Source organism: Oryza sativa, chromosome 12, assembly GCF_034140825.1.
Source record: "Oryza sativa Japonica Group chromosome 12, ASM3414082v1".
NCBI lineage: Eukaryota > Viridiplantae > Streptophyta > Magnoliopsida > Poales > Poaceae > Oryza > Oryza sativa.
Genome location: NC_089046.1, coordinates 3,625,891 through 3,645,750, shown reverse-complemented (window position 1 = coordinate 3,645,750; position 19,860 = coordinate 3,625,891). Strand labels below are relative to the sequence as shown.

Genomic DNA, 19,860 nt, shown 5'->3' with positions numbered 1-19,860 from the left:
ACACCTATAATTTACATAGACAAAAGTGTATTCGAGAAATATTCCATCCTATAAACCTAGAAGATAAATACCTAAGTAGAAAAAACATGGAGGTGACATGATTTTAATTGGAAGTACAAACATGACAAAGTATGACAAATACAGGTGATTGGCTGCAAGTCTATGATGAACAATGGACTATCTATGCTCAATTGGCTGTTAACCTAGGTAGCTTGATTCCATCTATGATTTTATTACCAGTATTGACTCTCTTACTATGTGACGTTGAGTTAAAAGACAGATCAGATTTCTTGCAAACTCATCATCACTGACATCAATTTGTAGCCAGCACACTCTGAATAATCGACAAATATAAGAATTAATCTTAATGATTTGTTTTTGATATGGTGTATAATACAAATAAAGAGCATCTTCACATGATTCTTCGTGAACTAAAGCATCAGATGAATTTAGAATAAGAAATGTCATATATGAAGGGCAATATGTACTTTTATGAATGATAATTTCATCCTTGAATAGAGCAATAGATCATTTACAAACAAATAGAATGTCAACATGTATATGAGATGCTCTTTTTTTTTCATCTGTGGATCATTGTGGAAATGGAAACCATGATATTAAAGGTAATATTCATGGCAAGGATATTGCTTGTAAGATTTGACTGTGTTTAAGAAGGAATTTACCTTCGGAAGTAAAGATGGAATAACACGTGCAGAGCCGTAGGATATTGTATGATTTGAATGTAAAGTCTGATTAACTTGTCAGTAATTTTGCATAGCTGGCATCACAACCATCAAGCTGCAACATTTGTATCAAGACATAACTTAACAGTTAGCACATTTGAATGTTGCGATCCAAAAAGAAAAATAATGCAAAAGCTTTTGTATGAGATAAATATGAGTAAATCCAATGTATAAATTGCAACAGAGCATCTCCTATGTATGATTTATGAGCCTTTTTACCATTCAACATTTGGTATCTCGAGGTACGACAAAGTGTTGGATGGCAAAATTGCTCATGATTTATGGCACATGAAAATGAATTGATGTATGTATGTATATATATATATATGTATATGTATATGTATATGTATATGTATATGTATATGTATATATATATATAGATAAATTAACTGGTGCTACATGGAGTATAGGCTCCAACAGAATCCACCGTGTACGATGCTTTGAGATCCGTGCTACTTGAAACCGGAGTGTTAGACATAGTAACGGGTTAAACCCGATTAGACCTTTGTATCCTCATGATTTGCATGCAGCGTGTGCACGACACGATGAGAATCCCTTTCCATATAAGAGCAAACATGCATGTACTACCTCTCAAAAAAAAAACATGCATGTACTAATTTTCTGGTGATTGCATGATAATTTGTTTCCATATGATTGCGTGATTATTTATTTCCATATTTGAGATAACATTGAATTGATCCACAAATTTCGATGTAAATCCACTAATTGCGTTGTAATTGATTTAATTATTTCCATCATACCGATTAGTACTTTCCATTTTTTGTGTACATATAAAATGATGGAGATGACACACTCCAGTCGACTCAATGCTACTACACCGATGGCCGGACGTCGGCGAGCTTATTCGTCGCCAAGCTATTGCACCACCGGCCTGACGTGGCCGACATCTTCTTAATTCGTAGCGGGCTGCTGGTCGTTTGCGAGATTCGTCAACACACAACCAGGTCTCCGACGCCAATCTGTTGCTTTTTTTTTTGCGCCGCCGATCGTCCGTGACTCTCAAGCTCGTTCCTCGCCATGAAAATTTTTTAAGGTACCTTATGTATGTATCGATGATTTTTCGTTTTCAAAGGTATTTTACTGATCTGGGAGCGTAACATATGTTCTGTCGCGCTTCCGTGTTGTACGTAGCTTCGTCGCCACGCGCGGCTCGCCGCCGCCGGTCGTCTTTGAGATTCGTCGTCACCGCCGCCGGCATCGGTCATCCACGATCGCGCAGCCTTGTCATCGTGTGCTTCGTCGCCATGCACCGCCATCACCAGTCGTCGGCGAGGTTCGTCACCACTGTCGGCGCCGGTCGTCCACGATATGATGTTCGTCGTTAACCCCGTTACTTTCAATTTGAATTATTTGATTCATATGTATGTATGTATATATATGTATATGTATATATATGTATATATGTATATGTATATGTATGTATATGTATATATATATATGTATATATATATACATATATATGTATATATATATATATACATATATATGTATATATATATATAGTAGTACTCATTTTCCAAAAATACAGCTAGCCACCGCGTGATGTGTACTTACGAGACTTTTGAATTTGACCAACACTATATCTTAGCCTCTTTGTTTCAACTTAAAAACTATTATAGTTTAGATTATTTAGTCAAATTACTATAAGTTGTATTATAATAAGATATCGTATAATAAGTATGAGGTATTTGTTTCTCTGGATTATTGGAGACATGGATTATTGGGTTTTGAAAAGCTAATGTCTATAATGACCTCAGCTATTTTGGATGCCTTGATCATCCTTTTGTCACCATATACAACAAATACATAATTTGAAATAGCTAAAAAATATTACCATATATTAATAAATAAAACATTCATGCATATTTTTTTTACAATAGGCTGAACACAAAATTATTATCTCTTAGCCAAGAGAGTATAGGGTTGGAGCTTGGGGAAGGATTCACGCGTGGGGTGGGGTGGGGTGGGGGGCTTGGGGAAGGATTCGCACGTGACTGGGGAGAGAGGAAGCAGATGTGCGTGCGCTTGAGGGAGAGAGGAAGCGGATGTGCTCGACCTGTTGGGTTTGATGGCGCTAGTTGGTAATTTGTATAAAATTTTTAGGGGTGGTGGGTCTTTAACCACCCAATAATCTGAAAAAAGCATGTTTAGAGGAGATTGCCAGATTATACTAATCTGGCTTATAGATTATAATAATCTATCATAATAATCTACATGTTTATTTCTGATTACGGATAATAATATAGACTATAATAATCCAAGCTAAAACAAATCAGGCTGACGGTTCATAATTAACAAATAAAGGATATACTCTAGCATAAAATTATAAAATTAGATTTACTTTTCGTAAATATATGTTTGCTACAAATAATTATCATTGGGTCGGTATCTTTACCACAAGTTGCAATCTACTACGTCATATAAAAAAAATTGTTAACATGTCGTATCATCATTTTTGTGAAGTGTACGTATTTACGGGCTGACTTTTGAATTTGACCAACATTATCATTTAGACGGTCCATAATTGACAAATTGTTAACGACCAAATTTGATAAATTTATGTCGGATTTGGAGTTAAGGCCGAAGCGGATTTGGGAGGAAATCGTTAATGGAAACAGGGTATGATTCGGCTTCGGAACCGCATCTGCTACAGTGTGCATCGGCAGTTACTGAATCGGATAAGGCAAGCCGATGTAGTTCATTCCGGCAAGGTGATATTGGAATCATTGTCGGATTGAGTTGATATGCTTCATGATGATTGCCACGTGCGGATCGAGTCCGAAGAAGGCAGTTGTATCTATTAATTAGGAATAGTTTGTTAGTAGGAAAGTGTGTTTAGTGTCCTATAAGTACTTTATGTTTTCCTTTTATCTTTAAGAAAGTTTCTTTCTTGTCCGATAAAGACTTGTATCAACCCATGTGTATAAATATGTACACCCGGGGTCTATGTAATCTATCTTCACAATCAATACAATTCGGCGCATCGCCACCTTTTACCTTTTCTACTTTATTTTATCGTCCGGGGGAACTTGGCACCTGACGCGAGGCTGCATCGGTGTTCGATCTCCGGCTAAGGGGTAAGTCCAATGTTCCGCCGGCCCAGGCAATAGTATCGTTTACGTCGGCGTCGTTCAAGGCTGCATCAGTACATTCGACCTCTTGGATTGCTCTGGTTTGGATGATATATTGCCTACCTATTTATCATATGTCTTTGTTAATCTAGTATTAGAATATCAATTTAGCTCTATCGGCTGCTTCTCGTTTTAGGGTTTCTGCCGGTATCGACTAAATCGCGTTGCTAGATTAGATTAGATTAGACATCTACCACCCTGAAAACTCAGTCAACGGCTTTATTGTCTAGATATTATGTTTCTTTTTATACTTAGTGCTACATCAGTTAAGTTTGATCTACTAAGTCATGCTTAGAACCCATAATATCTAGCCTGCTTCTTGATTGCCAATAAGGGTTTCATTGGGGTTTCAGCCGGTGAGTTATCTGGACGTTGCATCGGCTCATAAGGATTGCGTATACATATAAGTTGGATTTAGCCGATGACAACAAAGGTTTCACTGTTTAATCTAATCTTGTGAATTTCATGACATCGGACCTCCAGCCTGTCGGTGATATGGGCCCGGGGGTATCCCAGCTAGAGGGAGGAGGCCGCCCTCAAACCCACGTGGCTCCCCCCGAGGGGGGTCGAGCCCAGGGTGAAGCGGCGGCTGCCCCCTCCCTGCTTGGGGTCGAGCTGTCCCGACCCCCTCCACGTATCAGCCCACGTGTACAGGGTTAGGTGGGTGCGCTTAACGCCCACCTAACCACATTTAAAGCGGTCTATGCAGCCACGCCATGCCGCATTTAATGCGGTGTGCTGCGCATCTAACCGGTCGAATGACCGATGGGACGGTGACTATATACCATCGCCCTGTCAGTGTGTCAGGCGGCGCGCAACGTGCTCCATCCTATCCCATCATTATGATGAGGGGCTTCACAGCCTCTTATCCCGGTCAGAGCTGGTCCAACCACTCTGAACTGACCCGGGTATCTGTTTCCTGGTGTGAACAGGAACCTGGAAGTCCTCAACCATTAAACGGCGAATGACAAGGACGCCCCGCATGATCTGATAGACCCCACGCAGCAGCCGACGCGCAGATAGCTTCTGGGCTAAGGCACAAGACATGTAATTAAGATAGAGATTATTTTCCCTTCTCCCTAGGTAGCACTCGCAGCATATGTGGGATCCCCTTAGAGTATAAAAGGAGGACCATGCCTAGCGAGAGAGGGGATCGGATTCTGGATCCCCAAACTAAAGCTTCTCTAACCCTAGCTTGTACTTGGGAGATTAAGAGGCTTTGCAAGCATAGAAGAATCATCATACACACAGGAGTAGGGTATTACGCTTCATAGCGGCCCGAACCTATATAAATCCCTTAGGTCTCTTTTGTCTCGGAAAACCTTAGATCTCACCCGCTCCCCCGGCCGAACTCACAAAGGGGGGTCTCACGACCTCTCGCTAGAGAGGATCACTCCTCGACACAGCCGATGTGTGCTTTAACCTTCGGATCGATGATTATTTATCATATCATTATTTTATTACATCATCATCAGTCGATTACCTTTATATCATTATCTACATTGGACGTATAGCCGATTGCTCAAAACCCTATCGCTACCGGCTGGTATCGGCATCGGCTATCGGCTGGAACTACTCCATCGGCTTGTCAGCCGATCGGCTGTTTTGATCTACTATTTGTATATCTTGTCAGTTGCAGGATCAAACTGACTGGTATGCCTGCATCTCATCAAGATTTGGACCTGCACAGGAGCTAAGCAGATCTCTCAGGCCGGTGTGTTCGATTTTTTCGTCAACACAAATTGAAAATTATGCTCTCGCATAAAATTATAAAATTAGATTTAGTTCCCATAAATATATGTTTGTTGCAAATCATTGTCATCGAGTTGGTATCGATACCTTGTATGCCCGCCGTCGTAAAATATAAAGGATTTTGCATAGAGGAGATATTTCCAAGAACTATAAATCTACTCTAAAATTTCACATCTGTCCAAACTGAACGGGGGGAGTAAGATATAACCCATTATTTTTATAAAATAATAACATAAACATGTCACATCGTTATCTTTAGCGATTTAGCGATTTGTTCGATAACTGACTGATATATGGAGCATTATACTCCCTCCGTCCCATTTTAATTGCAACCATAAATTTACGTGTCCAACTTTAATCGTCCGTCTTATTTTAAGTTTTTTCATAATTAGTATTTTTACTGTTATGAGGTGATAAAATATGAACTTTATATGTGACTTATGTTTTTTAAATTTTTCAAAAATTTTTTAAATAAGATGGACAATCAAAGTTGTACACAAAAAATCATGGTTGCATTTAAAATGGGACGGCGGGAGTAAATTACTAGCAGCAAGCAGTAGATCGAGTGATTAATTAAGCATTTACTCCGTAATTTATTGATTTAATTAACTAACTAATTAATCAAGCACGTCATCGTAATTAATCAACTAGCAACGAGCGCACGCACCGTCATCCTGATCTCCGTCCTTGGTTTGGTTTTGCTCCGCGGCGTGTGGGGCTTGTCGTCGGAGAAGACCCACAGCCGCCTCACCGTTCCGTCGAAGCTGTACCTCGAGCTGTTCTTCACGTCGTACGGCCACTGCAGCTGGAAGTTCCTCTCGCCCAGCCTCACCGCCGTGAAGCCGTCCGTCGGGTCGGCCGCCGCCGGCGACGACGGCGCCGCCGCCGCCGCCATGGCCACCGCCAACACCACCAGACACCAAGCACAGGAGGAGGAAGAAGCCATATTAATTTGTAGCTTCAGTTGCTTTGGAATTTGGTAGGAGGTTTCTGCAGTTTATATAGAGCTCGGATGGTGGGGATTAATTTGTGATGCCCCTTACGTTCGAGAGGCCCTTTTAAAATTTTCTATTTCCTCGTTTTTCATGCGCCCATTAAGACTCATAGTACTAAATAGTAAGTGTGCTTTCTCAAAATAATTATAAAAAATATTCTGAAAAATTATAGTATTAATTTATTTTAAAGTTATTTTAACTAATAATTAATTAACCTCAGTCCCTGGCAGCTTGGGACATGGTATGCAAACCCAAGAATAAAGGAGGAGTTCTGGGAGTCATTGACCTTGAATACCAAAACATTACTCTTCTAATGAAACATCTTGACAAATTCTTCAACAAGCACGAGCTCCTATGGGTAAAGCTTATCTGGACCAAATATTATCTCAACGCTGACCTGCCCCCTCATGCTTGCAAAGAAACAGGGTCCTTTTGATGGAAAGATATTTTCAGACTAATTCCTATGTTCAGAGCAATCACGACAATAACAATTCAAAGTGGAGACACGGCTCTTTTCTAGAAAGATAACTGGAATTGGACAGGCAACTCCTTGGAACAACAATTTGCCACTCTTTTCTCCTTTGTTGCAAAAGAAGATATCTCAGTCTTTGGTTTTCTATCAGAACAAAATTTAGAAAACCTGCTACACACACCTTTATCTACCCAAGCAATGCAGGAGGGGCAAACAATCCAGTCCAATCTCAATTGGGTTTCCCTTAATAGCTCAGAAGACACTTGGACATACAAATGGAACAGTCCCCTTTATCGGACGAAAGTGGTTTACTCCCTGTTCTTTGCTCATATCACACCTGATCTGCCTCTCTCTCTCATTAGGAAGAGCAAGTGTACCCTGAAGCTAAAGGTGTTTTTAGGCTACTTCTTGTGGATCGTCTCAACACAAAGGAACTTCTTTACAGGAAAAATCTATTTGTCAGCACTGGGCCCAACTGTGTTCTATGCCCTCTATCAATCATTGAAGATTTCAAACATCTCTTCTTCACTTGCCCCTTTGCCATCAATTGCTAGAACTATCTTGGAATCAACTGGCTCACAAACCAGGACTTCATGATCATGATAATCTCTGCATGAAGAAGTTTCGGCCACCCCTTTTTTTATAGAAACCATTGTTGTGGATCTTTGGAATATTTGGAAAAGAAGCAATGATTTCATTTACAGCAGCTGTCAGCCTTCTTTCCACACTTGGAAATCTCTTTTTAGAGAAGATTTTACTCTACTTTTGCATAGAGTAAAAGCTCAGGACCGACCCTTCTGACTGTTTTCCCGTAAAAAAAAAGAAAAAGAGTTAAAACCTTGTGTTAGAACACAACCTAAAGTTGTAATGTTGTGGCATCTCCGTAAGTTTATAAGCGAAAGCCCAGCCTATTTAGGCACCATGGAGTTCAAGTTCGCCGAGATCGTCAATGCAGTGGAGGCAACCATCCAGGTTCGAGTCACCGAAGGATCAAGGGACTTCAGAGCACGGTTCTTCGTTCGCACAGCGGAGCATCGATGAAGATTTCGTGCTACTTAATTGATTCTAAGGACGAGAAGAATGTCATCGTTGACGATGATGATGATGGCCTCATCTTGTTTCAGCGATCTGTTGCAGTGGTGGAGAATAGGGGGAATTGAGGCTGTTCATGATGAGGTTGAAGAAGGTGGTGGTGCTACTGCTAGCTAGTCCGGTGACCATGGAGTACCCGTTCAATCCTAGGACAGCTTTGAGGAGCAAGCTAGGGTGGGTTTGACCTTGGTTTTTGCAAGATGGATATCACGGTTGCTACTTGATTGGTCTATGCTTCCATAGCTTAATTTACCATGCATGCAGTGACGAACCCTGAATAAAAATTACCGAGGGTTCAATACATATTAATTATTTAATTATTGATTAATATATTAATTAATATAATGTAATTTAGATAGGATTTGAATAATCTATCCAGGGTCCTGTGACTCCGCCGGGTAGTATAACGTAGACACGCCCCTGCGTGCATGGCTGATGCTCGATGCAAAGCGAGTTAGGAGTAACAGGTCGAAGTAATTGATCGTGTGTGCTTTTGCATGTAGTAACTTAATGAAATGTATGGACATCTTGTGACCCTAATGTGAATATTAAGTAATATGACTTTTTGAGTTTTGGGGCGTAGTGATTTTGTGAACTGTCGATGATGGGGCGTAGTGTCTATTTTGTTTCTCATTTTCCCAATAGTTTTGACGACCATGAAAAAAACTTATAAAAAAAACTGGATAATTAGTTTGTTTTAATTATGCCTACAACTACAATTACATTATCATAATCAACCGCAGTATAAAAGTACTCCTAATCAATTACAATATGGCATGTAATCTCTATATTTGCTAGATTAGCATTCAAATCATGTGTTGCCTTGTCTACAGATAAACTTCTTCTCTCCAACCCATTCCTCTATGGGTCTGTTTGGCCCAACTCTAAACTTCGGCAAATAGTTTCAGCTCCACCTAAAATAGAAACGGAGCAGAGTGGAGCGCTCTCACAAAATAAATTAGGGAGATGGAGCTGGGCTGGGTTTAAACAGCTTCACAACTACACTACAGACTTAACTCCTGAAGCTAAATTTAGAAGTTAGAGCTAGCTTTACCAAACAGTCCCTATATATACCCCTCAAGAATCAATAGAAATCCACCGAATTCCTCCACTGTTTTGAAGAACCTCTCTATATATATACCCCTCAAGATTCAATAATACAGCCTCAGGATTTACTCCCGGAAGTGCTAATGGGCGATCGATCGCCCGACGACAAGGGTAGCGATCGATCCCGCTTCCCCCTCCCTCCCTTCACCTGGTTTCCTTTTTTGGCACCGCATTACTTTTCTATTTTAGTAAATTTATGCACCTAAAGTTTATACACCTCAAGTTTACACATCTAAAGTTTATACACCTCAAGTTTACATATCTAAAGTTTAGAGATCAAAAGTTTATATATCCGATTCAAATTTGAATTTGAATTCAAATATTTTTTTTATATATAGTATTTCTATACATCTAAAGTTTATAGACCTGAAGTTTATAGACCCAAAGTTTATAAGTCAAAAGTTTACATACCCGATTCAAATTTGAATTTAAATTATATCAGGATTCAAATTTGAATTTGAATTCAAATATTTTCTATATATAGTATTTTTATGCATCTAAAGTTTATACACTTAAAGTTTATAGACCCAAAGTTTATAAGTCAAAAGTTTACATACCCGATTCAAATTTGAATTTGAATTATATCCATTCAAATTTGAATTTGAATTCAAATATTTTCTATATATGGTATTTCTATGCATCTAAAGTTTATACACCTAAAGTTTATAGACCCAAAGTTTATAAGTCAAAAGTTTACATACCCGATTCAAATTTGAATTTAAATTCAAATATTAGTTTATAGACCCAAAGTTTATAGGTCAAAAGTTTACATACCCATTTCAAATTTGAATTTGAATTTGAATTTGAATTTAAATATTAGTTTATAGACCCAAAGTTTATAAGTAAAAAATTTACATACCCATTTGAAATTTGAATTTTAATTTAAATTTGTATGGTGTAGTAGTAAGAGAAGAAGGGGAGGTAAATTAGTAAGGGGGAGGGGCGGGTGATCGCTTGGGAAGTTGGGAGGGGAGGGAGCGATCACCCGCTCATTAGGAGTACTCATTTACTCCCTCCGTCCCATAAAAAACCAACCTAATATCAGATGTGACATATTTTAGTACTACGAATCTGGACATACATATATTCAAATTCATCGTACTAAAATATATCACATCAGATTCTAGATTCGTTTTTAATGAGACGGCGGGAGTAGGTAGCAACATGGGTGGAAGAGACCACAACGGCAAGGACAAGAAGACGAAAGAGGAGGACGCCAACTCATGGGTAAATCAGTTGTCTACATTTCCATCACACTCTTGTCACAGAATCAGAATGATTATTCTATTTTCACCTATTAACATTGAAATGTTTTTAATTTGTCTGTTTGTTTGTTTGCAGAAGACAATAGCATAGGTTGAGGTAGCCTGTGAACATGACAAGAAAGCTTGTGGAGCCAAAAATGTAAGCCCATTTCTCTGAATTTCTGAGCCATGGAATGTTGTGCATGTTGAACAATGTCTGAATATTGTCTTGGTGTTGATCAGTCAGTGCAGCGCAAGTTAGGCACAGGGCAAGAATGCCAAACCTTGATCTTCCGTAACAATTGTTGTTCGCAAGCCCGGTGACGACGGCCCAGGTGGCCCAGGAGCAGGCAGCGCTGCAGCAGTAGCAGAACTACCCAATTGACTGAGTGATTTGATGTGGCATCGATCTTAGTTAGAGAGATCCATGCACTTATGAATAAGAACTTTATATAAGGATTGTCGAAACAAGATTTCGGTAAGATTTCGGTAATACTAGAAGGGATGGCAATTAAGTTAGAAAAGTGAATGGATCAGGAGACAGAGAATTTATACAGGTTCAGATCATCTCAATGAGAAGTAATACCTACTCCTGTCCGGAAAAATATTCCACCGAGTTTGTTATTAATCTGATGATCTGGGAGAAACGTTATGCCCCTAAGAGCATCCGGACCCCTCCTTATATAGGGGAAGGAGACGAGATTACAACATACAACCTATAACCCTTAATTACTTGATACACAAATTAACATAATACCCGAGTCATTTCCTAAACATAATCTATCTACATGATATATCCCTTATAAACCAATCGGATATCCATATTATGCGGGTATATGATACCCATAATCTCCACAAGAATTGGATTAGTTGAATTGTTAAGAAGAATTGGATGTGATTTTAGATTTGATGCAAAGCTACGTACTGGCCTATTACTAGTAGTATGAGGTATCAATTTAATCCCTTGATATGCTCGACATTTAATAGATCATGTCTGAACTTTCTAAGGGCAACGACAATAATATAGCCGATTGCCTACTATAAAAATCTCCAACTCAACTAGAGTAAGCACTACAGACAACGTTTTTAATAATTGTCTCTACCACTTACTCAAAAATATTATTATTTTATCTATCTTTGTGGGCCTAATTTTTATCTTTGTTCCACTGTATTTATGGTGAGCCTAGGGATGAAGCATACTGCTGGCTGCATGAGCCTTGGCGCCCGTGCATCATCGTCGATTATTTAGTCGACGACTTCCTTCTCTCTCCTGCTTTCTCTCTCCTCCACCTCATATTTCTCTTTCTCTGACGTATGCAGGCTAATAGACGGCTTCCCTAGCCTTATTGCACTTGCCCTAAGTGAACTCTCTGGATGCGTTGTGGTACTTGATAATTAAGGTGTGTGTTGATGTGATTAATTACCAAGAAACTAATGTAATTTACTGTTAGGAATACACACACATAAAGAACCAAGAGGTATGTAGTGACAATTGACAACTGACAATGATATGTAACTGAATAAAATGTAAAAGTATTATATTTGGTTGAGTGCCAAATTTTATTTTTCATCACTTGCGGCTAGGTTAACGGAAGTGAGCCCCATGGCACTCTTTATTCTAACTCACCTGACCCGCTTGACTTACGGTCAACAATTCACCAAAGTGGACCATACTTAACTATATTCTTTCCAACAAGGGTCCCTTCCAACAAAGTATATATAATGCGGATAAAACACTCTCACTTAACACTAGTTTTATTAGAAAAAACTCCCTTTCGTTTCTAAATTCTTGAAAATAGACACTATTCATATTTAAATAACCACTCGTGCTTTTTGCTAAAAGAAAAAAAATACAAATATCTAAAAAGATGATGTACTTTAAACGTAACTTACGTAAGAAGTTATGTTTATATCGTAGATTAACCATTTAAAAATTATTAGTGGCCAAACTCGTAATAGTAGCTTGCCAACAAAAAAGATACTTAGATAGAAAGAGTAAGAATTTATCCATCGGTCGTTAAATAAGTATAATTTTAACTAGTCAAAGACATTAAACAAAAGATTTAAAAAAACTATGCACTTTATTAATATGGAGAGAAAGTAAGGAGATGGAGAAAATAATAAGAGAGATTACTATTGATTCAATGGCTAAAAACAAGATTAAAAAGATGAATTAGTAGTGTTAGAAGAGTTCTACTCCACATTAAAACTACATATTTAAGGATAAATCTTGAGACTAACATTATATTTATTCAGGAACATAGGGAGTATATTCTTAACAATAGATAGTACACATAAATGTATTATCACATAATTAAGTACTTTTCTTAATGCAAAGATATCATATATACGTACACTCAATATATAGATGAAACAAAATTGACATACACAACCATACATATAGGCATGTGCATAGTACTCCACGCATGTAAGAACACAAGTAGAGACATGCGTGTTTACACAATGTCCAGTTATAATTTACTCCAAGTACTATCTCCATCTTAAAATATAATAACTTTATACCCGATAGATTTGACACAATCTAATATTATTGAATCTAGATAGATTTATTCATAACATCAATTTATGTCTAATTTCGATACTAGGTTACTATGTCTTGTTGAGGATGCTGATGCCTTTCCAGCGAGACTCCATGCGGTTGGACGGGTTCGTCTGCATGTACACGCCGAACTTGAAGTAGTGCGAGTCGCCACCCTTGCCGGCGACGCGGAGCCTCTCCCGGCCATCAATGAAGACGGTGAGCTGGGAGGCGGCGACGTCGTGGATGACATTGAGGCGGAACCAGCGGTCGTAGATGTTGGTCTCCACCACCTGCTGGTGGTAGTACCAAAGGTCGCCGCCATAGACGTGGAGCATGAGGGTGGTGGCGGTCCCGCCACCGAACACCTGCATGATGGACACGCCGGTGGTGCCGGAGGGGACGTAACCGGTGCCCTCGAATTGCCACACCCCTGACGAGTAGTCATAACCCTGCATGCAATTAATTAATGTATTGTCCAAATCAAATCACTTTTAGATTCCTCGTTAATTTATTTGGATGTGATTATCTATAGTACCTTCATCCCAGAATAATTACTCCCTCTATCCCATAATATAAGACGTGCTCACATTCTAAGGTTTAACTTTGACCACTAATTATTGTAATATAAATTAAATTTTATTTGCTAAATTAATACCATTGGATTGACATTTAAATTTACTTTAAGATAGTTATAATTTTGTTACAATAAACCTTATAGTATATGAGAATTATAAGTCAAAAATTAGTTTTGAAGATTGTGCCAAATTTGACCATGTCTTATATTATGGGATGGAGGGAATATATTTTACCATTTAAATTTTATCTAAAAATATTGTATTTGTAATAAGGTGAAACTTATCCAATTAGTTTGACGGAGATATCATGTCTTCTGCCCTCCCTTTTTTATATCCCCATGTGTCTTACCTTTAGTTCTATGTATGTAGAGTTATTATGATCATTTGTGTGTACTGATAATATGTCTGAATTTTCAAAAAAAAATTATTATTTTTTGGGACAAAGGGATTATGGTCTTATGCTTATATGACGTGGTTGAAGTTTGATGTTTAAATTAATCAAACTAAAACAATTATGATGAAATTAATCAGTAGTTCTGCTCTTTTTTTCCCTAATAATTTACCACTACACCTCATAAAAATTACTTAACTCAAATCATACAATTTTTTTTCTATTCAAACTTTATTAAGTTTGACCAAATTTATAGAACAATTTAGCAACGTCTAAAACATCAAATTCATTTTATTAAATCTAGCATGGAATATATTTAATTTAATAATATATTTGTTTTGTGTTGAAAATGCTAATATATTTTTCTATAAACTTGATCAAAGTTAAATAAGTTTGACACGACTTATAATATTAAAAGGATGGAGTAGTATAAATGGAGTGGAATAGCTAGTGAGTACTTCCTCCGTCCCAAAGAAAAGCAATATAGGAGGGGTCACACCTCTTAGTACAATGATTCTGGATAAACCCCTCCTGCTACAACGAAACCCCTCACATCTCCTCTTAGATTGCCTAGTCAACTAGTGGTATTCATTTTTCCAACGAAACCCCTCACATCCCCTCTTAGATTGTCTAGTCAACTAGTGGTATTCATTTTTCCAAAAATATAGGTAGCTATCACGTGAAGTATACGTATGGGCAGACTTTTGAATTTGACCAACATTATCTTTTAGACACAAATTAATGAAAACAATATAAATTATATAATTAGATTTATCTCCATAAATACGTGTTTTCATGTCCCATCTCGTCATCTCTATCGATGTGTTCGATGACTGGACTGATTTAGAGCATTATTATTACATAAATTACTGTAGCAGAAAGTAGTAGACTGAGTGATTATTAATCATTTTATTAATTTATTGAAGCTAACTAATTAATTAATGAATTAATCAAGCACGCCATTATGATAATACGCACCGTCATCCTGATCTCCGTCCTTGGGTTGGTTCCGCTCTGCGGCTTGAAGGGCTTGTCGTCGGAGAAGACCCACAGCCGCCTCACCGTGCCGTCGAAGCTGTACCTCGAGCTGCTCTCCACGTCGTACGGCCACTGCAGCTGGAAGTTGCCATCGCCCAGGCTCACCGCCGTGAACCCGTCCCTCGGGTCGGCCGCCGCCGCCGCCGCCAACACCACGCACGCCGCTACAACCCACCAAGAAGAAGCAGCCATGTTTGTAGCTTGTGTGTGTGTGTGTCGGTTGCTTTGGGAATTGGGGTGATTTGGAAGAGGTTTATGTGGTTTATATAGAGCTCGGAGGGAAGCAGCTCCTATGACCTGGGGCATTATTAAAGAAGCCTCATCGAGTTCGGATGGGTGGGGATTAGAGATCCCATCGTTTCGCCAAATAAGTCAAAGCAAAAAATTTAAATTTGGTATTGATTTTAAGATATTTTCTACGTAATTTTTTTATTATTGATTTTTAAGTCGCTACGAAAAAATATATATAAAAGTTTTACATATAAATTATTTTTTAATCTCTAATAAGCCGTTTTGGTTTATCAGGGAATATGGGCAACTAATCAGGCTCTTAATATATGACACACCTTTTTTTTAATTATATGGTACAACGCAGACACTCACAACGCACGCACACTTACCCCTATGAACATACGCACGTAAACCCTACCTCTATAAGCATCTTTGAAGACTAAGCCGGCAAATCCTTGAGATTGACGAAGTCACCACAGGCGCTCACCGTCGACGGGTATGTCGCCTACCACTGAAAGCACAACGCCGTTAAATCCTACAAAATTCGCTCCCATGAAGAGTCGAACTAGAGTAATTGAAATAAATAACACAGTGGAGTCTACTTGTTCACACTTTGATCAATAATAATTTCTAAACTATTTTATTTTATATGTTAAAAATCATATCGCTATATTCATTTTGTATCATGATTTTGTAATTAATATGTAGAGTTTAGAGGCTATTTCTAGAATTCTTTGTTGGAAAATAGTGATAAAAGCGTAGATGTGCAGTTTAGTCAACATTTTGGATTATTAAAACCAGTAGTAATATTGTTAAGTACGGAGAATTCCTTCTTAAAAAAGATTATGGAGAATTACCACAAGTGGTAAATATGTTTAGTCCCCAGTGTCCTTTTCATGACATAAAAAAGTTCTATACCATATTTTAAGCTTTAAGTTGTCTATAGTAAGAGAAAAAACATAGACGATTGGTTGTTTCCATCAGTTTTAGTGCATTCTTATACTATATTGGCAATCAAAACCAGTCAAGCACGAAAGTAGGTCATAATTGGTGATAGGTTGTTAAAATCATCATCCTGAATCGAAATGAGAAATTCTAACCATGATCACAATTATATAATCGTATATATAAAAATCATAAAATTATATATTTTACTTATGTAGAATCTTACAATCAAAGCATCTTAATTAGAATCGTAAAATCGTATTAAAGAATTGAGATTGGCTAGCTAGGTTTCTAATTAGGACAGCTTCATTTTTGCTTTGTTTTACCCTGTCTCCATGGATTTGGTCTATGGTCATGTTTTTTAACACTTCGTTGTACGCTTCGCTAAGCGCTTGCTTCTGAACATCGGAATTACCTTCCGATCTGAACATGCTCGTCAGTGACAACGAACCGTCGATCATCTGTACCGTGCGGACAACTTCTTGTTTCTTTTTGGGGTAAAAGAGCTACTAGTATTTTTTTGAAATCTATTTGGCATGGACAGCATGTGTGTAACTTTAAAATTAAATATTTTATTTCAAAAGTATGTACTCCCTCCGTCCCTAAATATTTGACGCTGTTGACTTTTTTAAATATGTTTGACCGTTCGTCTTATTTAAAAAATTTAAGTAATTAATAATTCTTTTCTTATTATCTGATTCATTGTTAATACTACTACTACTCAAGTTTTTAAATAATATTCACAAAAGTTCTTGAATAAGACGAACGGTCAAACATACTTTAAAAAGTCAACGGCATCAATATTTAGGGACGGAGGGAGTATGTGCCAACAAAGACTTTTCGGGTCAAATATATCGGAACAATTTATTTATTTATTTATTTATGCATTAGTTCCATCCAAAGTTCACGGGTGTCGCATACAGAGTTGAAGATGCAATTTCAGTGTTGTCTGAAGTTCACAAGCTGATGAAATGACGATAATAATGGAGGAGAAATCTCTCTGCTTGACTGCTTCTGTTCGGTAACCGACTTCATCCTACGCTGAGTTTGAAAGAGAGAATAGTATTGAGGTTTTTCTGGCACCGAAATCAAGGTGAGTCATTAGCATATGATTAATTAAGTATTAGCTATTATAAATTTAAAAATAGATTTATCTATTTTAGAAAATAAAATACACCTTTTAATAATTTAAAAATCGTGCTATCGAAAAAAGATAGAGTAGCGCGCTCCAACTTATCTTTAGAAGTCAAGCCAAGTACCAAGCCTCTGGCTGTGTTCGGACAGCTTGGTTCCCAATGTTAACGCGCGGAAAACGAAACGGTTCATTAGCGCGTGATTAATTAAGTATTAACTATTTTTTTAAAAAATAGATTAATTTAATTTTTTTAAGCAACTTTTGTATAGAAACTTTTTTTTAAAAAATACACCGCCTAATAGTTTGAGAAGCGTGTGTGTATAAAAAAAGGAAGAGGGGTTGGGAAGAAGGGGTGCCCAACACAGCCTAGCTCCAACCAAACATAACAGTAACTGATAGCTGGATGCCTGGAAACATCTGAAACTGTGAAACATCCACATCTTGCATCTGCAGAATCACGAGCACAAGTCGCCGCAAGCTTGTGTATGTACACACACACCTAGATAAACTTGAATTTCTAAGCGATAAGACAAGATCGCAATTCGCAAGCCATATTCAGGCCCTATTTTGTTTAGGTTTATAAGCCAACTTATAAGCCGAAAAGTCTAAGCCTAAACAAACAAGCAGCTTATTTTTGTTTAGTTTTTTTAAGCCATAAGCCACTCTAACACTATTAAACCAAAAGCTAGGTTGGAGAAGCTTTTTTGGCTTATGTGAGGTTGATGTATGACTCCACTACTAAACTTAGGACATTAAATCCACCGGCTTATAAATCATATAAGCCAATAAACCTAAGCCTAATAAAAGAGTGGCCTCAGTCAGCTGTCAATTGAGAAGGATGATACAGGTGTGTTGAAAAATTGTGCAGGTTGGTCAATCATCATCAACCCGGCTGCTAACAATATTCAGCTTACAAATTAGCAGTCAATAGTCTCACTAGCAGGCAGAGAGATGGCAAAGGCTCCATTTTCTAGGGTCTATGTTTGAACTGCTGTGTCACTTTGAAGATGAGATGAGATAATTCATAGATGAAGATAGTATCATGGTATTGGTTCAGCTAATATTCAGCTTACGGATTTTGCCTGTGAAGTGAAACGGTTGAAATTTGATAGCTAGTATTCTTCAAGCGTATCATGATATTGCTTCCTTTCTACGCCCTGTTTGGGAAACTTGGTTTGTAGCAACCAGGGTTTACAATTCCGACAGGCTTTTCCGTTTCGGGCACTGGTGGAATTCGGAATTTCGCGAAATCCGGTGGAAAACCGGTAAATTCTGAACAAATTTCATAAACCAAAATTTGAATACAAATTCCCTAAGTTTACCGACAAATTTTCGAAAACCGATCAGTTTTGGCGAAATTCCGATCGAAATCATCGAAATTTCGATCAGTAATTTGTTTTCCTTTTTTTAATTCTTTATTCTTTTCTTTTCTGATGTAAGTTTCAGTAAATACACATAATACATAATGTTTTTCGAAAATTTATATCTCAATAAGTTATATGAATATCATAGTATTTATAAGATTTTATTTGATTTTATTTTTTTTTATGAATTCAAATTTGAATTTGGATGAAACTTCTCGAAATCTTAAACGGTTTATACTTTCGAGCCTCATCGAAACATCAAAATTTCGCGAAATCCTGTCGGAAATGTAAACCCTGGTAGCAACAGAATCTGAATGAAAATCTAAGCGTGGAGGAAAAAGCCTTTCAGGAAGAGCTTCCTCGTTCAGAATTGCTAGGGCTTGCAGGTTCAGAATTCAGAACGCTTGGGAAGTGTGAACTGGGGAAGGAAGGTTTTCTTTGCTGAAATTAGAATCAGGAGAGGAGATGACACGATGACAGAACCCAAGTGCACGCATGTTCTCTATAACTGTTTTTTTAAAAAATTACATATTACAACGCAGACACTCACAACACACACACTCATCCCTATAAATGCACGCAAGCAAACCCTACCTCTATGAGCATCTTCGAAGACTGGGCTGACAAATCCTAGAGATTGACGAAGTCACCACAGACGTCTCACTGTCGACAGGTACATCGCTTACCACTGAAAGCACAAAGCCGTTAAATCCTGGAACCTAGGACCTAAGGTGTAACTGTTTTTTTAGTGTTAGGCTGTGTTTAGTTCCACACCAAAATTGAAAGTTTTGAGAAATTGAAATAATGTGATGGAAAAGTTGAAAGTTTGTGTGGATAAGAAAGTTCGATGTGACGGAAAAGTTAAAAGTTTAAAGAAAAAAGTTGAAATCTAAATAGGGCCTTACACGTATATGTACAACTCATATACAGCTAGAGACACGCCACTATATAAATCAATCAAAAGAGAGCATATTTATATGCACTGCGACCGTTTACAACCGTTGATCCGTTGATCAAATTCAGTCGTACGTAAGTAAGACAATTAAGTTATATGCATAGCACTTTCCTAATTTTTTTTATTT

At 37.8% G+C, this 19,860-nt stretch overlaps 1 protein-coding gene across 1 annotated transcript; it reads right to left on the bottom strand.

Moving 5' to 3' along the window:
- Positions 1–12,898: 12,898 nt before the first annotated feature.
- Positions 12,899–15,424, bottom strand: LOC4351628 (citrate-binding protein). The gene is made up of 2 exons (XM_015763272.3): positions 15,044–15,424; positions 12,899–13,548 (listed from the first exon to the last, which is right to left on the bottom strand). The coding sequence occupies exons 1-2, from the start codon at positions 15,407–15,409 to the stop codon at positions 13,168–13,170; spliced, it is 747 nt and encodes a 248-aa protein (XP_015618758.2). The 5' UTR covers positions 15,410–15,424; the 3' UTR covers positions 12,899–13,167.
- Between the last annotated feature and the right edge of the window lie 4,436 nt (positions 15,425–19,860).

Bases quoted from the DNA above. Each gene is read 5' to 3' on its own strand.
- LOC4351628 (XM_015763272.3), bottom strand. From the start codon at position 15,409: ATGCCCCAGGTCATAGGAGCTGCTTCCCTCCGAGCTCTATATAAACCA. The intron at 13,549-15,043 runs GTGCGTATTATC...AATTGCATGCAG, and splicing joins GGACGGAGATCAGGATGACG to GGTTATGACTACTCGTCAGG.